This window comes from Heteronotia binoei, chromosome 20 (genome assembly GCF_032191835.1).
Source record: "Heteronotia binoei isolate CCM8104 ecotype False Entrance Well chromosome 20, APGP_CSIRO_Hbin_v1, whole genome shotgun sequence".
NCBI classification, from domain to species: domain Eukaryota; kingdom Metazoa; phylum Chordata; class Lepidosauria; order Squamata; family Gekkonidae; genus Heteronotia; species Heteronotia binoei.
In genome coordinates this window covers 34,952,650-34,971,067 of record NC_083242.1, presented here as the reverse complement: position 1 = coordinate 34,971,067, position 18,418 = coordinate 34,952,650, and the positions used below count along the sequence as shown (strand labels likewise).

Below are 18,418 nucleotides of genomic sequence, written 5' to 3'. Positions count from 1 at the left end.
ACAACGGCGGTGGAAAGTGCCACCAAGTCACAGTCAACACGCTGACTCCAGGGGGTTTTCAAGGCAAGAGACGTTCAGAGGTGGCTTGCCCTTGCCTGCCTCTGCGTAGCAACCCTGGACTTCTTCGGTGGCAGGGCTGACCCGTTTAGCTTCCAAGATCTGACAAGACTGGGCTTGCCTGGGCCACCCAGGTCAGCACAAACAGTATTGAATATAAATTATATATTTTAATCCCATATGCATTATATTATCTTTCAATTCAGCAGGAGCTCACAGGAGGACAGCTCCTGAACCTTTCCGAGGATTCCCTCTCCTCCTCCCCACCTACCTACCTTGTCCATTCAATAGCAGGTGCAGCTGCATAACAATCCCTGGATTAGGAGAGCGAGCAGCCAGCCAGCCACCAGGGGGCTTTGCCACACCCCCAGCAGCCCTCATTAACCCCTGGAGAAGCCCGCACCACCCGTTCTCCACTTCTTATGAGATTTTGGATGGCAGGTGGCTTGCTGGCCTTTTGACTGTGGAGCGGGGGTGGCCAAGGAGAGCCCCAGGCAAGCGAGGCCTGCTTGGGCTGGCTGGATCTCTAACCATCCCAAGCAGGCTTCGCTCACCTGAGGCTCTCCATTCTTGCATCAGGTTGCTTTTGGGTGGGGGGGGCAGCATATGCTAATGAGTTATGCTAATGAGCTCCACCATCTATTTTTCTACAAAATGACCCCTCTGTGTGTGTATACACACACGAACACAAGTTTGGGCCTGTGAGACTTGAAGGGGGATTCCTCCCCCGCTTTCTCACCAGGCCCAGTCCAACGCTCTCTGCTGACAAGTTCGATCCCGGAGGAAGCTGGGCTCAGGTAGCCAGCTCCAGGTTGACTCATTCTTCCATCCTTCCGAGGTCGGTAAAATGACTACCCAGCTTGCTGGGGGGAAAGTGTAGATGTCTGGGGAAGGCAATGGCAAACCACCCCGTAAAAAGTCTGCCAAGAAAACGCCATAATGTGACATCACCCCATGGGTTGGTAATGACTTGGTGCTTGCACAGGGGATTACCTTTACCTTTTTAACCCCTCAGTGTTCCTTTTAAGAGTTCAGATTTTTCTGCAAACTTGGGAGAGGGTCACCCAAGTTTGCAAGAAGTTCTGTTTGGCACAAGCGTGGCCCCAATGAACCAATTCAGGTATCCATAGATGGGGACCACAACTGGGAACCAGATAAAGGTAAAAGTAGTCCCCTGTGCAAGCACCAGTCGTTTCCGACTCTGAGGTGACGTTACATCACGTTTTCACAGCAGACTTTTTAATGGGGTGGTTTGCCATTGCCTTCCCCAGTCATCTACACTTTCCCCCCAGCAAGCTGGGGACTCATGTTACCAAGCTAAGAAGGATGGAAGGCTGAGTCAACCTGGAGCCAGCTACCTGAACCCGGCTTCCACTGGGATTAAACTCAGGTCGTAAGCAGTGCTTAGGACTGCAGCTGGAGAGCCAGTTTGGTGTAGTGGTTAAGTGAGCGGACTCTTATCTAGGAGAACCGGGTTCGATTCCCCACTCCTCTACTTGCACATGCTAGCATGGCCTTGGGTCAGCCATAGCTCTGGCAGAGGTTGTCCTTCAAAGGGCAGCTGCTATGAGAGCCCTCTCCAGCCCCACCCACCTCACAGGGTGACTGTTGTGGGAGAGGAAGGTAAAGGAGATTGTGAGCCGCTCTGAGACTCTTCGGAGTGGAGGGCGGGATATAAATCCAATATCTTCATCTACCTCACAGGGTGTCTGTTGTGGGAAGGAAGGGAAAGGAGATTGTGAGCCGCTCTGAGACTCTTCAGAGTGGAGGGTGGGATATAAATCCAAAATCTTCATCTACCTCACAGGGTGTCTGTTATGGAGGGGGGGGAAGGTAAAGGAGATTGTGAGACGCTCTGAGACTCTTTGGAGTGGAAGGCGGGATATAAATCCAATATGTTCATCTACCTCACAGGGTGTCTGTTATGGAGGGGGGGGGGAAGGGAAAGGAGATTGTGAGCCGCTCTGAGACTCTTCGGAGTGGAGGGCGGGATAAAAATCCAATATCTTCATCTACCTCACAGGGTGTCTGTTGTGGGGGGGAAGGGAAAGGAGATTGTGAGCTGCTCTGAGACTCTTCGGATTGGAGGGCGGGATAAAAATCCAATATTTTCATCTACCTCACAGGGTGTCTGTTGTGGGGGAGGAAGGGAAAGGAGATTGTGAGCCTCTCTGAGACTCTTCAGAGTGGAGGGCGGGATAAAAATCCAATATCTTCATCTACCTCACAGGGTGTCTGTTGTGGGGGGGAAGGGAAAGGAGATTGTGAGCTGCTCTGAGACTCTTCGGATTGGAGGGCGGGATAAAAATCCAATATTTTCATCTACCTCACAGGATGTCTGTTGTGGGGGAGGAAGGGCAAGGAGATTGTGAGCCGCTCTGAGACTCTTCAGAGTGGAGGGCGGGATATAAATCCAATATCTTCATCTACCTCACAGGGTGTCTGTTGTGGGGGAGGAAGGGAAAGGAGATTGTGAGCCGCTCGGAGACACTTCGGAGTGGAGGGTGGGGTATAAATCCAATATCATCATCTTCTTCTTTACCACTCTGGGCCATGGGGCTTCTTGGGAACTACATAGATAGATATAAATAATAAATCTGCAACTATCTCATTTTTGCCTGTTGGAGATACTGAAGGAAGCAGGAGATTGTTACAGTTTAATAACACCTTGCATCATTTGTTTTCAGCTCCACCAACAGGGACCACAGTTTTTCTGCTACGGATCTCAAGTACAACTATCCCCCGGCTGTGGGAAACCCGGCACCCCCGTGGCACAACCAAGCAAAATCCCAGGAGACAGCAGATACCACCGGGACGAAACAAGGGCTAAAAAAGCCGCCCCGGGGCGGCCAAACAACGGCTTCGGTCCTGGCAAACACAACCAACCCAGCCACCTCCCCCAAGGTCACATCCCTGGGACAGGTAGTTTCTCGAGAGCGACTGGGGGCACGCTGTCACCGTTCCAAGAAAGCCGGAGGGTGCCGGAAGAAATAAGGACACCACTGGGCATCCCTTTGTCCAAACTGTCCCAATCTAAACATTTGAAGAACAGGGCATCCCAATTATCTTATCCTAAGACGAAGCCGTATGGAACCACTAGCTGCAAGGACCAGTAAAACCAGGAGAGGAGAGGTCCGTCCGGACCGATTGGGTCTTCCAGATGGAGCCCTGTAGTCCACGAGCCTGTGGAAGGAATTCCCGCTGCTGTACATCCAACTGGCTGGGAGAGGGGAAGGAGGCGGGAATAGATACCTGGTCTGTGCACCAATACCACGTGGCCAGAACGGAGAGGCCAAACGTCATGCCGGTCCAAGGCAGGTCGTCAGAACTGGGTTCCTGGAACAAGTGCAGGGCGTCGGGCCTGGGCAGGTGGCAGGTGGTGTTGGGGATGATCGTGGAGGGGACGGCACCCAAGTAGGCCTCTTCTAAGTTGTGGTAGCCCCCGATTTTGTCAAAAGCTGAAAGGCAAAGAGGGCAGGGAATGGGAGGGGGGCCAATTAAAACCAAAAAGAGGTGATGATGAGATGGTGGTCGGATGGCTAAAGGGGCTCGTGTTTGAGCGCGCCCCCTACTGGTTTCTTATCACACCTATCTGTTCAAAAAATACAACGGAGAGAATCACGGATTAGGATGAGAAAACCCCCCCCAAAAAAAACTGTGACAAATAACGAATACAATCGTAAATTCACTTATAATTATTAGTGTATAAACCTTCAAAGTATTTGATTATCATGATCCATTTCAACAATAAGTATTATAAGGTAAGTAGAAGAAGAAGAAGATATTGGATTTATATCCCGCCCTCCACTCCGAAGAGTCTCAGAGCGGCTCACAATCTCCTCTCCCTTCCTCCCCCACAACAGACACCCTGTGAGGTGGGTGGGGCTGGAGAGGGTTCTCACAGCAGCTGCCCTTTCAAGGACAACCTCTGCCAGAGCTATGGCGGACCCAAGGCCATGCTAGCAGGTGCAAGTGGAGGAGTGGGGAATCAAACCCGGTTCTCCCAGATAAGAGTCCGCACACTTAACCACTACACCAAACTGGCTCTCATATAATTCATATACAAAAACGCATCTAAGCACAATGACATCAGAGCAAATAATTTAAAGTGCTTAGTGCTACAAAGTGCTTGTAAGTCAAAGTGCCTTACACTTACATCGGGGAATCTTCAGATATATTCCTTTTTGAAGAGAAATCTGCAAAGTCACTTTGACTTACAAGCACTTTGTAGCACTAAGCACTTTAAATTATTTGTTCTGATGTCATTGTGCTTAGATGCGTTTTTGTATATGAATTATATGTACTTACCCTTATAATAATTGTTGAAATGGATCATGATAATCAAATACTTTGAAGGTTTATACGCCAATAATTATAAGTGAATTTACGATTGTATTCGTTATTCGTCACGGTTTTTCTTGGGGTTCTCAACCTCCAGGGGGGGCCTGGAGATCTCTCAGAATGTCAACTGGCCTTCAGATCACAGAGGTCAGTTCCTCTGCTTTGAAAGGTGGAGTCTGCGGCATTGAGCCATCCTGAGGTCCAGGGCTGGAATCCTAGCAGGAGTTTCTTTGCATATTAGGCCACGCCCCCTGATGCAGCCAGTCCTCCAGGAGCTTGAAAAAAAAAGAGCCCCGTAAGCTCTTGGAGGATTGGCTACATCAGCGGGGTGTGGCTTAATATGCAAAGGAGCCCCTGCTAGAATTCCAAGCTCTTGGAGGATTGGCTACATCAGCGGGGTGTGGCTTAATATGCAAAGGAGCCCCTGCTAGAATTCCAAGCTCTTGGAGGATTGGCTACATCAGCGGGGTGTGGCTTAATATGCAAAGGAGCCCCTGCTAGAATTCCAAGCTCTTGGAGGATTGGCTACCTCACCGGGGTGTGGCTTAATATGCAAAGGAGCTCCTGCTAGAATTCCAGCCCTGCTGAGGTCCCTCCTCAAATCCCCCCCTCCCCAGGCATTTCCCAACCTAGAGTTGGCAACCATATCTACAAGGGATCTGGGGGAAGGGATGAAAATGGGGTGGGGGGTGGGGGGGGGGTGAACAGAAAGAGAGGAACCAGGAAGTCTACTCCATAGAATGATGCTCTCTTGATTTATCAGAGAATCTTCTCTATGCAGTTTACACAGTTCTGCCTCCTCCAAGAAAAGCACTTCGCAAATGATTTTTGCAATAGTTCCGTTTAGTTGGTATTAAAGGGGTGGGGGGGAATATCCCAGAACAGGAGTGGCCAAACCTGCTTAATGGAAGAGCCACACAGAATAAATGTCAGAGGTCTGAAGGCCGCAAGGACGGGAGGCAAATAGAGGAGGGGGAGGTGAAAAGAAAACAACTTTAACTTTAAATGCATTCTCCAAGCTGCTGGCCGGCTTGGCTTGGAGAAGTGATTGAAAGAGACAAATGTCTTCTCCAAGATGGCCGACAGGGCAGAGGGGGCTTCAAGAATAGAGTTGCCAAGTCCAATTCAAGACATATCTGGGGACTTTGGGGGTGGAGCCAGGAGACTTCGGGGGTGGAGCCAGGAGACATCGGGGCGGAGCCAGGAACAAGGGTGTGACAAGCATAATTGAACTTCAAGGGAGTTCTGGCCATCACATTTAAAGGGACCGCACATCTTTTAAATCCCTTCCCTCCATAGGAAATAATGAAGGATAGGGGCAGGGCCAGGTGGGACTTTTGCCCAGCAAGGCTTTCCAATTGGCTAAGCGCAGGGGTCGTTTTGAAGGGGGGAAAGGTGGTGGAGTTCATTAGCATTACTCATTAACATATGCTGCCCCCAGCCAAAAGGAACCCAATGCAAGAAAGGAGAGTCCCAGGCGAGCGAGGCCTGCTTAGGCTGGCTAGAGATCCAGCCAGCCCAAGCAGGCCTCGCTCACCTGGGACTCTCCTGGGCCGAGTCAAAAGGCCAGCAAGCCACCCACTGCCCATAAGAAGTGGAGAAAGGGTGGCACAGGCTTCTCCAGGGGTTAATGAGGGCTGCTGGGGGCGTGGCAAAGCCCCTGGTGGCTGGCTGGCTGCCCGCTCTCCTAATCCAGGGATTGTTATGCAGCTGCACCTCCTACTCAATGGACAAGGTAGGTAGGTGGGGAGGAGGAGGGGGAACCCTCAGAAAGGTTCAGGAGCTGCCAGAGTTTAGCCTTGCCAGACAGTCTAGGGCCATCTCGAAATCTCCAGGAGTTTCCCAGTCTGGATCTGGCAACCCTATGACCCCTCATCCTCTGCTGGGAAAGCTCCTACCCAAGTCCTTTTTGGGGTAGGAGCTTCCTTTCATAGGAGACCAAGTCCTACGAGGAAAGGATGAAGGAGCTGGGCATGTTTAGCCTGGAGAGGAGGCGGCTGGGAGGTGATAGGATCACTATCTTCAAGGACTTGAAGGGCTGTCATAGAGAGGATGGTGCAGAAGTGTTTTCCGTGGCCGCAGAAGGTAGGACCAGAACCAATGGGTTGAAATTAAATCAAAAGAGTTTTCAGCTCAACATTAGGAAGAACTTCCTGACTGTTTGAGCAGTTCCTCAGTGGAACAGGCTTCCTCCTTGGGAGGCGGTGGGCTCTCCTTCCTTGGAGGTTTTTCAACAGAGGCTAGATGGCCATCTGACAGCAATGAAGATCCTGTGAATTTAGGGGGAGGGGTTTGTGAGTTTAGAGCGGTTCCTCAGTGGAACAAGCTTCCTCCTTGGGAGGTGGTGGGCTCTCCTCCCTTGGAGGTTTTTCAACAGAGGCTAGATGGCCATCTGACAGCAATGAAGATCCTGTGAATTTAGGGGGAGGGGTTTGTGAGTTTAGAGCAGTTCCTCAGTGGAACAGGCTTCCTCCTTGGGAGGTGGTGGGCTCTCCTCCCTTGGAGGTTTTTCAACAGAGGCTAGATGGCCATCTGACAGCGACGAAGATCCTGTGAATTTAGGGGGAGGGGTTTGTGAGTTTAGAGCAGTTCCTCAGTGGAACAGGCTTCCTCCTTGGGAGGTGGTGGGCTCTCCTTCCTTGGAGGTTTTGAAACAGAGGCTAGATGGCCATTTGACAGCGATGAAGATCCTGTGAAGTTAGGGGGAGGGATTTGTGAGTTTAGAGCGGTTCCTCAGTGGAACAGGCTTCCTCCTTGGGATGTGGTGGACTCTCCTTCCTTGGAGGTTTTTAAACAGAGGCTGGATGGCCATCTGACAGCAATGAGGATCCTGTGAATTTAGGGGGGAGGTGTTTGTGAGTTTCCTGCATTGTGCAGGGGGTTGGACCAGATGACCCTGGAGGTCCCTTCCAACTCTATGATTCTAACCTGAAAATCTTTAAAGAACTACTGGACTTGAATCCTGCTAACCACGTTGAGTGGCACTTGGGCGTGCTGGTATTTCCCGGGCAGGCAGCCTCCTTTCCAAGACAAAAAGCTCACGTTCACAGGACAGGCAAAGCCCAAGGCCGGAAACATCCACCAACACCGCAGAGAAAAGCCACTTTACAGAGAAAGTGAAGGGATCGGAGGGAGAGATTTAAGAGTCTTTTGTGGCAGGCGCCAACGGGAATTAACGATTTCAGGCCTTCTCAGAGCTTTGTCATGGTAACCGAGCGGGTGAGCCGGCCAAAGGAGGGTGTGGGCACCGTCTCTGCACCAGCCGTGCCCACTCGGTGTTGTTGTTGTAATTGTTCAGAAGGAGTACACTTTCAAAGTAGAAGGGCTGAACCGAGACACTGCAGTGACTAAGGCAGAAAATCCAAGTAGCCACATATTTGAGGTAATTAACGCAGGGCCCCAGGTTCCTCCACACTGGTCCCATCCAAAGAAAAAGGAGATGTGTGAGGGCACCACTTGTGTGCATGACCTTTCCAGAGATTTGGGCTCTGTGGATCAGATCCATCCTAAAAGGCATTGAAAAATTGGCCACCTCTGAACTGTTGATTTGCAGTGACCTAGCTCAATTTGTACACTGAACATGAGCCAACAGTGTGATGCGGTGGCTAAAAAGGCAAATGCAGTTTTGGGCTGTATCAACAGAAGTCTAGTGTCCAGATCACGTGATGTGATGGTATCGCTTTACTCTGCTCTGGTGAGACCTCACCTGGAGTCTTGTGTTCAGTTTTGGGCACCACATTTTTAAGAAGGATATAGACAACCTGGAAAGGGTCCAGAGGAGGGCAATGAAGATGGTGAGGGGTCTGGAGACCAAGTCCTATGAGGAAAGGTTGAAGGAACTGGGGATGTTTAGCCTGGAGAGGAGGCAGCTGAGAGGTGATAGGATCACCATCTTCAAGGACTTGAAGGCCTGTCATCTAGAGGATGGTGTGGAATTGTTTTCTGTGGCCCCAGAAGGTGGGACCAGAACCAATGGGCTAAAATTAAATCAAAAGAGCTTCCGGCCCCACATTAGGAAGAACTTCCTGACCATTAGAGCGGTTCCTCAGTGGAACAGGCTTCCTCCTTGGGAGGTGGTGGGCTCTCCTTCCTTGGAGGTTTTTCAACAGAGGCTAGATGGCCATCTGACAGCCATGAGGATCCTGTGAATTTAGGGGGAGGGGTTTGTGAGTTTAGAGCGGTTCCTCAGTGGAACAGGCTTCCTCGGAAGGTGGTGGGCTCTCCTTCCTTGGAGGTTTTTCAACAGAGGCTAGATGGCCATCTGACAGCCATGAGGATCCTGTGAATTTAGGGGGAGGGATTTGTGAGTTTAGAGTGGTTCCTCAGTGGAACAGGCTTCCTCGGGAGGTGGTGGGCTCTCCTTCCTTGGAGGTTTTTCAACAGAGGCTAGATGGCCATCTGACAGCAATGAGGATCCTGTGAATTTGGGGTAGGTATTTGTGGGTTTCCTGCACTGTGCAGGGGGTTGGACTAGATGACTCTGGAGGTCCCTTCCAACTCTATGATTCTAGGTGGATAGCCGTGTCAGTCTGAAGCAACAGAACAAAGCTTGAGTCCCATGTAGGGTTGCCAAGTCCAATTCAAGAAATATCTGGGGACTTTGGGGGTGGAGCCAGGAGACTTTGGGGGTGGAGCCAAGAGCAAGGGTGTGACAAGCACAATTGAACTCCAAAGGGAGTTCTGGCCATCACATTTAAAGGGACAGCACTCCTTTTAAAATGCCTTCCTTCCATTGGAAATAATGAAGGATAGGGGCAAATTCTTTTGGGGTTCACAGAATTGGACTCCCTGGTCCACTCTTTTTGAAACTTGGAGGGTATTTTGGGGAGAGGCACTGGATGCTATTCTGCAAATTTGGTGCCTCTACCTCACGAAACCTTCCAGAGCTCCAGATACCCGTGGATCGATTCTCCATTATACCCTATGAGAATCAGTCTCCGTAGGGAATAACGGAGTGCTCAGCAGACATTTCCCTCCCCCTCTCCCACTTTCTGACGACCCTGAAGCGGGGGGAGGGCCTCCAAACCAGGGGATCCCCTGCCCCCACCTGGGGATTGGCAACCCTACTTTTAGGACACGAAAGCTGACATTCTGAATAAAACTTCATTGGCCTTAAAGATGCCACTTGACTCCTGCTTTGTTCTGCCAGAGAAACTGATCCCCGGAATGAAATTTTGTTGGTCTTAAACGTGCCACGGGACTCAAACTTCGTTCTGTACCAAGGCCGACTTCCGTACTGTACGGTCAAGGGCACTGAAGCCGTAAGATCAAAATATTATTGGAGTTTTCAACCCCATGTTCCAAAAAGCTGGACAACAGACATTGTTCTGGTTACATACAACGGAGGCCACACAAAACGAGAGGCTTACTGAATTTCTGAAATTCAGAATGGGTTCCGCAAACTCCTGTTAAAAATTGGCGGTCATGGGGCAAGCCAGCAAGCAATGAATGAGACTTCTCTGTTCATGCGCATGCATTTTACATGCACGTCCACCAACTTCATGAAGCATTCACTATCACTGGTGTGCCCCAGAGATTTGTTCAGGCCACAAGTATAGCGAGATTGCTTAAGTCAGCATTTGCTCAAAGATGTGCCTTAAAAACTAAACAAATGGAAACACATTGCAGTGTGGTTACTTAGGAGACAGGTTAGAGTTTGTGTCTCCCAGCATGGCTACCGACAAAGAGAAATAGCCGATCTCCCGGTGGGGTGTAACCGAGTTGTACTTCTGCAACCAAAGTAGCACAATACGGTGGGTGGGGATGGCCCCGATCCGTGACAGATACTGTAAACCAGATAGCTCGGGGCACCATCATGAACTCAGAACGCGACACCTTTGCCAGGACTCCGAAAAGGGAGGCGGGCAGGTTTGGAAGCTCAGGTTAGCCACTTTAAAAATAATTTTTAAAAATCCTCGAAACCTCTCCAAAAGACTGGGAACGGGTATTAGAAACTATGGGCTGCTGTTGTAAATGAGGACAGTTGCTAGGGTGAACCCTGGAGATCTCCCAGTATTACAACAGATCTGCATGCTACAGAGATTGCTTTCCCTGGAGAAAATGGCGGATTCGGAGGGTGGCCTCTACAGCATTATATTCCAGCGAGGTCCCTCTTCCAGTCTCCAGAAATGTCCCCAGACTGGAGTTGGCAACCAGGATGGTTGCCCAGTCGAGCAACGCAGGGCCCCATCCAGCACTAGCAGGGGAGAGAGAAGATTTTGCCTTGTTACAAAGGTTCTTATGTTTGCTGCTGTTCTTGATTGTCTTCTTTTAAACCTTGGCTAGACGCCCCCTTCGAGGCAGAATCTGTATTGCTGGGGGAGGGAGGGGAGGGGGGTGTTATACATGGTTGCACAGCCTCCTGAAGAAACTGTTTACAGATTTTAAAAATAAAAGTTCAAAAAGCTGTGTGGTCTGTCTCTGGTCCTGTCATGGATCGTGTGTGCAATACTCACACAGGAAGCCCACATACAGAATCGCCACTACAATATTTAGACCATGGGTGTCAAACCCCAGAGGGCTCCTGTCAGGCCCCTGAGCAACTGGCTGTCATCTGCTTCCTTCTCCCTCCCTCTCGCTTCCTTCTGCATCACAGCTTGCTTTGCCAGGCTTGCTCAATCACACAGCAGAGCTACGGAGCAAAACCTCGATTTTCTCCGTTAGCTGAGACTCCTCCCTTGGGGAGGAAGGGGAGGGAAGGATAGCTTGGACCTTATGAAAGAGAAAGCTCTGAGAACAAACAAGGGAATCCTGCATTTCTTTTTTTTTCAGAGGTGGGCAATATGTCCCCTCTGCAATCAAACGTTTTGATGCCAAAGTGGCTACTCAGTTTCTGTACAAAGCTCCCTTATGAGCTGACTCAGGGTGGTGAGAACCAGAGAGGATTGTGAGGCACTCCAAAGGGATCTATTGAGGCTGGGTGAGTGGGTGTCAACATGGCAGATGAGATTCAATGTGGCCAAGTGCAAAGTAATGCACATTGGGGCCAAAAATCCCAGCTACAAATACAAGTTGATGGGTTGTGAACTGGCAGAGACTGACCAAGAGAGAGATCTTGGGGTCGTGGTAGATAACTCACTGAAAATGTCAAGACAGTGTGCGATTGCAGTAAAAAAGGCCAACGCCATGCTGCGAATTATTAGGAAGGGAATTGAAAACAAATCAGCCGGTATCATAATGTCCCTGTATAAATCGATGGTGCGGTCTCATTTAGAGTACTGTGTACAATTCTGGTCACCGCAGGATATTATAGCATTGGAAAAAGGGCAGAAAAGGGCAACTAGAATGATTAAAGGTTTAGAACACTTTCCCTATGAAGAAAGGTTAAAACGCTTGGGGCTCTTCAGCTTGGAGAAATGTCGACTGAGGGGTGACATGATAGAGGTTTACAAGATTCTGCACAGGATAGAGAAGGTAGAGAAAAAAGAACTTTTCTCCCTTTCTTACAATACAAGAACTCATGGGCATTCAATGAAATTGCTGAGCAGTCAGGTTAGAACGGATAAAAGGAAGTCCTTCTTCACCCAAAGGGTGATTAACACTTTGGAATTCACTGCCACAGGAGGTGCTGGCGGCTACAAGCATAGCCAGCTTAAAGAGGGGACTGGATAAACATCTGGAGCAGAGGTCCATCAGTGGCTATCAGTCACAGCATATTGGAAATCTCTGTCTGGGGCAGTGATGCTCTGTATTCTTGGTGCTTGAGGGGAGGGCAAAGTGGAAGGGCTTCTAGCCCCATTTGTAAACCTCCTGATGACACTTGGGAGGTTTTTTTGGCCACTGTGTGACACAGAGTGTTGGACTGGATGGGCCATTGGCCTGATCCAACAGGGCTTCTCTTATGTTCTTATGTGACACAGAGTGCTGGACTGGAGGGGCCATTGGCCTGATCCAACAGGGCTTCTCTTATGTTCTTATGTGACACAGAGTGTTGGACTGGAGGGGCCATTGGCCTGATCCAACAGGGCTTCTCTTATGTTCTTATGTGACACAGAGTGCTGGACTGGAGGGGCCATTGGCCTGATCCAACAGGGCTTCTCTTATGTTCTTATGTGACACAGAGTGCTGGACTGGAGGGGCCATTGGCCTGATCCAACAGGGCTTCTCTTATGTTCTTCTGTGACACAGAGTGTTGGACTGGATGGGCCATTGGCCTGATCCAACAGGGCTTATCTTATGTTCTTCTGTGACACAGAGTGTTGGACTGGATGGCCCATTGGCCTGATCCAACAGGGCTTCTCTTATGTTCTTCTGTGACACAGAGTGTTGGACTGGATTGGCCGCTGGCCTGATCCAACATGGCTTCTCTTATGTTCTTATGACTGAGCAAATTAGTGTTTAGATACTGTTTTGCACTACTTCCTTAGAAAACGCTTGACTGCCCACTACTGTATTGCGGGGATTGCCATTAGAGCTGAGTTGGGGATTCGAAGCCATGTTGCATCAGCCCCCCTCCCCCAAGCTAAAGCATTTCCAAAGATTGGGCTGCAATCTTTGGAAACCCCCTCCCCCCAGGATTTGGCCTCTCCACCTAGGGCACCCCCCCAACCTCACCACTGAGACCCCAAGACTTATGCAAGTTCATGCTAGATACGCAGACCAGATCTTGGAACGATCAGCACATGCTCTGGTTCCTAATCACAAACTCAAGGAACAAAGTTCTGAACATTGCAAGAATAGGGGCCCTGCTCCAAACTGCGGGACAGGTGGGAGGCAATAAGACTCACGAGAAGACTCTCAATGGAAACCTGCCTATTGCTGCTGGCGCAACACCCACGTGTCCAGCTCTCACCCAGCGGTTGCACAGACGGCTCAGTCGCCAATCTGCTTCCTGCCAACCAGGCCCCGATCCTTTTCTTTAAGGCCAACCTGCGCCCAGCAGTTGCACAGACAGGATATGCTTCCCTCCCCAGTGAATTCCGCACGTGTCCAGATAAGGGAGAGCTTTTGGGTCACTTTCTGGAGGTTAGGGGAGGAGAGAAGATGAAAATATTGGATTTATATCCTGCCCTCCACTCTGAAGAGTCTCAGAGCGGCTCACAATCTCCTTTCCCTTCCTCCCCCACAACAGACACCCTGTGAGGTGGGTGGGGCTGGAGAGGGCTCTCACAGCAGCTGCCCTTTCAAGGACAACCTCTGCCAGAGCTATGGCTGACCCAAGGCCATGCTAGCAGGTGCAAGTGGAGGAGTGGGGAATCAAACCCGGTTCTCCATGATAAGAGTCTGCACACTTAACCACTACACGAAACTAGTGGTTTGGTGTTCCTGGGCCTTACCCATCACTGCTAAGATGACAGCTCCAACGATCATGATGCAGGTCTGTAGGGCATCCGTATAGATGACAGCAGCCAAACCACCTGCAAAACACGAATGCGGATGCCAATCAGAGAGGATGGCACCACCATGAGACGGGCCCCTTCTTCACCATTATCTCCCAAGGAGCTTCTGGAAGCACCTCCTTTTGGGGGACTGGCAGGTGGATGTGAGAGGGGGCAGCCAAGATAAGAACATAAGAGAAGCCCTGTTGGATCAGGCCAATGGCCCATCCAGTCCAACACTCTGTGTCACATAAGAACATAAAAGAAGCCCTGTTGGATCAGGCCAATGGCCCATCCAGTCCAACACTCTGTGTCACATAAGAACATAAGAGAAGCCATGTTGGATCAGGCCAATGGCCCATCCAATCCAACACTCTGTGTCACACAGTGGCAAGAAAAAAAACCCAGGTGCCATCAGGAGGTCCACCAGTGGGGCCAGAACTCCAGAAGCCCTCCCACTGTTGCCCCTCCCAAGCACCAAGAATACAGAACATCACTGCCCCAGACATAAGAATATAAGAGAAGCCATGTTGGATCAGGCCAAGGGCCCATCCAGTCCAACACTCTGTGTCACACAGGGGCAAAAAAAAAAAAAACCAGGTGCCATCAGGAGGTCCACCAATGGGGCCAGAACTCCAGAAGCTGGAGGAACTGGCTGTCCACTGTGTGAGACAGGAGGCTGGACTAGACGGACTCTCACTGGTCTGATCCAGCAGGGCTCGTCTAATGTTCTTTCCAGGGGAAGGAATTTGCACTTGGGACAACCATGTAGCATGGGGGTCCCCAACACGGTGCCCATTAAATGCTTTTAGAAAGTGGGCGGGGCTAGATGGGACTTTTACCCAGCAGGGCTTCTGATTGGCTGTGTAGATTAAAAGGCATCCTGTTAGACAGAGGTTCTGGTGAAATGCTAATGAGTTACTATGCAAGTTACACACAACCTCAGTCCCTGAAAAATCTGTGCTTGGCTCTGCCTCCTGCATGCGCCATTTTGCGATGGCTCCACCTACCGAGGCAGCCATTTTGTGGCTGTGCCCACCAGCCCTGTTAGAATTCCGTAGCTGCCCACAGTCTCCAAAAGGTTGTAGCCTCCTGATCTAGGCCATTACCCGCAATTGTGTAAACCGCCGTGACGGCCAGCATCAAGACCGTGGAGAGGTAGAGGTTCCATCCCAGGCAGACTTGGACAAAGAGGGCGCCCGAATACAGGTCCGTCTGCAAGAGGAAACACAGCCAGGATTCTGATCAGGCCTTGGACGGAGGCCAAGAAAGCTTGCATTTTGACACGAGGTACATTATTAATAGCCTGCCTTCCTCACTTGAGACCGAAGGCGGATTGCGTAAGGTCAGTCCGTACAATCAACAGGATGAAGAGTCATCTAAGAAACAACGTAAAGGGACCAAGATGGCAGAAACCTGACACAAGTTGTAAATATTAAACCTGTCAAGCTCAACAAGGCAAGAAAAGACAAGCTAAATACTTAATCACGAGAAGCTAAATAATGCAAGAACTGCCCTGGAGGCTGATCCGGAAGCTACAACTTGTCCAGAACCCTACCTCCAGGGAATACCCAGAAAAGACAGCAGTAGCTCTAGGAATTGCCTGAAACTCTATGTACAGAGATTACCTTGTATTCCCTAGTATACTTACGGTGTTCCCCGGAAGTGACATCACCATACTGGGGTGACGCCCCCCCCCAATCTCCCTGCCCAGCCACCCTCCTACTGGCTTCTGTTCCTCTCCAGAAAGCACTTCAGAATCCTGTTGTACTTTAAGGTTTACGGGAAGCTGCTTCCCCAGTTGAATTTCTGTCAGTTTAGCGCTGGATTCTATTTTTGGCAGTATTTCCACCATATGAGTTCCCCTTCTACTTTTCTCTGGGAAAGTTCCTGCACCTTGGACAGCCCAAAATTTGTACCTTGCCTCTCCGAGAAGTGCTAAAGGCAGATCTCGACTATAACAAATAAAACCAGTTCAGAACAACAAATCGCGTTATAAAAACAAGTCATTAAACCGGTGGAACTGAGAGATTTTTAAAAGCAGATCCATAAAAACGAGCCAAGTCAGGGTGGGAAAAAAGCACATAAAACAAACAAAGCCATTTAAACCAATACCGTGTTTCCCCGAAAATAAGACCTACCCAAAAAATGAGCCCTAGCGGGATTTCTATGCATTTGTTAAATATAAGCCCTACCCCTAGTGATGGGCGTGGCTATGCAGCGTATCTGCATAGCCACGCCATGCATTTCGGCGTGGAGCAGTAAGGAAGACCGAAATACCTTTTATCTGCTACAACTCCTTTCTCCGAGCCATTCGCACTTGCGCAGGTACACGAGTGGCAACCACACCACTCCTTTCTCCTAGCCGTTCACACATGCGCGGGTGCGCGTGTGGTAACCGCGGTCGCAGGCATCCTATTGCGCACGCACGAACGGCTAGGGGAAAGGAGTTCACGCATCACTAGCACCAGCCCCATAAATGTAGATTGTTGTATTATACTTAATAAAAAGAAGACATCCCCTGCAAATAAGCCCTATTGTGTCTTCTTGAGAAAAAAAAAATATGACAGTGTCTTATTTTCGGGGAAACACGGTATTAATGAAATAGGCCTCAGATTAAGAGCAGGCAGTAAAGCAACTAGAAAGAAACACAATTGGGTAAAGAGAAACATGTTCGGCCTGGCAATACAAAAGAGTAAGGCAGGCTATCTAGAAACCTCCAGGACAACAAACAGGAGCTGTTTCAAGAACTCCGGGGGCCTTTTCAATGCTCAGGCACTCTGCACATGCTCAAAGCACTCTCTTCGCTGCAGCGAAGGACAAAACAAAAAAAAGACCAAGCCACTTTGTGAAGTGATAGGTTTTTAAGATTTCCGTAGGTTAAGACATTGGGGGAGCCACTATTTTACCTGCTGTTACCTGCTGCTCGTGACATACATTCTCAGGTGTGTGGGGACTCCTTTGAATCAATATTATAACATGCAGGCACAAAAAAAGGCACAAAGATCAATGTTTACAAAGCGGTTGTGATGACAACCCTCATCTACGGCTCCGAATCGTGGGTTTTATACCGTCATCACCTGCGACTCCTTGAGCGCTTTCATCAGCGCTGCCTTCGCACCATCCTCAACATCCACTGGAGTGACTTTGTGACCAACACTGAAGTCCTCAAGCGGGCAGAGGTTACCAGCATTGAGGCACTGCTGTTGAAGACGCAGCTGCGCTGGGCGGGGCATATTTCTAGGATGGAAAACCACCGCCTTCCCAAGATTGCCCTGTATGGCGAACTCTCCACCGGCCATCGAAATAGAGGGGCACCAAAGAAAAGGTACAAGGACTCCTTGAAGAAATCCCTTAGCACCTGTCACATCAACCATCACCAGTGGTCTGACCTAGCCTCAGATCGCAAAGCATGGAGGCACACCATCCACCAGGCTGTCTCTTCCTTTGAGAACGCACGCATAGCTGGTCTTGAGGACAAAAGGAGACTGAGGAAGAATTGCACTGCTACAGGACCAACCCTAAATCAGACTTTTCCCTGCAGCCGCTGTGGCCGGACCTGCCTGTCCCACATTGGTCTTGTCAGCCACCAGCGAGCCTGCAGCAAACGTGGACTATTGCACCCTTCTTAAATCTTCGTTCGCGAAGCCAAGCCGAGAGAGAGATAACATGCAGGAAAAGTAAATCTAAATATGGCCCCTGTACCGTTTCTCCAACCTGAAACCCCAGGGAGCCAACGAGCGCCTTGTTGGAGAAGCTGGTGAGTAGCCAATTGGGATGCATAATTTCCCCCCAAAAAGCAGCAAACCGTTGGTCCAGGGCACGGGTGGCCAAACTTGCATAACATAAGAGCCACACAGAATCTATCAGACGTTTGAGAACCGCCAGACAAGGAAAGAAGGAAGGAAGGAAAGAAGGTAGAGCCAGGAGTAAGGTTGTGATAAGCATAATTGAACACCAAAGGGAGTTCTGGACATCGCATTTAAAGGGACCGCACACCTTTTAAATGCCTTCCTTCCACTGGAAATAATGGATAGGGGCACCTTCTTTGGGGGCTCATAGAACTAGACCCCCTGGCCCAATCTTTTTGAAACTTGGGGGGTATTTTGGGGAGAGGCACCAGGTGCTATGCTAAAAATCGGGTGCATCTAACTCAACAAACAGGGCCCCCCCCCAAAGCTCCAGATACCTGTGGATCGATTCTCCATTATACCCTAGGGGAATCGGTCTCCATAGGGTATAACGGAGTGCCCAGAAGACATTTTCCACCCCTCCCCCCGCTTTCTGATGACCCTGAAGCGGGGGGAGGGCCTCCAAACCAGGGGATCCCCTGCCCCCACCTGGGGATAGAGCAGGAGGAGAGAGCCACACAGGCATTCACGTTAAATTAACCTCAAATCCTTAGAAATTCAATTATTTATATAACAAATTATTCACAGAAAATGCAGTGTATCTTAAAGCGCAAGGGAAACTACTCCCGAAACAACCAGTCCTATATCGAAGTCCAACGGATTGGAGTCGGGAAGTAGTGTGCAGTGCCGTGAAAACAAGAAGAAGATAGAAGAAGATATTGGATTTATATTCCGCCCTCCACTCCGAAGAGTCTCAGAGCGGCTCACAATCTCCTTTACCTTCCTCCCCCACAACAGACACCCTGTGAGGTGGGTGGGGCTGGAGAGGGCTCTCCCAGCAGCTGCCCTTTC

At 49.9% G+C, this 18,418-nt stretch overlaps 2 protein-coding genes across 4 annotated transcripts in view; one reads left to right on the top strand and one right to left on the bottom strand.

Annotated features, from left to right (window-relative positions):
- FAM83G (family with sequence similarity 83 member G) overlaps positions 1-3,196 on the top strand; it is a 76,589-nt gene extending 73,393 nt beyond the window's left edge. For all 3 annotated transcript variants that reach the window (XM_060260684.1, XM_060260685.1, XM_060260683.1), the window contains one exon: positions 2,757-3,196. In XM_060260684.1, the coding sequence (XP_060116667.1) occupies positions 2,757-3,173 (417 nt within the window). In that variant the 3' untranslated portion in view covers positions 3,174-3,196. The remainder of the gene's footprint in view (positions 1-2,756) is intronic.
- SLC5A10 (solute carrier family 5 member 10) overlaps positions 1-18,418 on the bottom strand; it is a 185,964-nt gene that overhangs the window by 129,369 nt on the left and 38,177 nt on the right. Inside the window, exons 6-8 of the mRNA XM_060260687.1 lie at positions 14,825-14,930; positions 13,674-13,754; positions 3,310-3,515 (exon numbers count right to left, since the gene is read on the bottom strand). Of these exons, the coding sequence (XP_060116670.1) occupies positions 3,310-3,515; positions 13,674-13,754; positions 14,825-14,930 (393 nt within the window). The remainder of the gene's footprint in view (positions 1-3,309; positions 3,516-13,673; positions 13,755-14,824; positions 14,931-18,418) is intronic.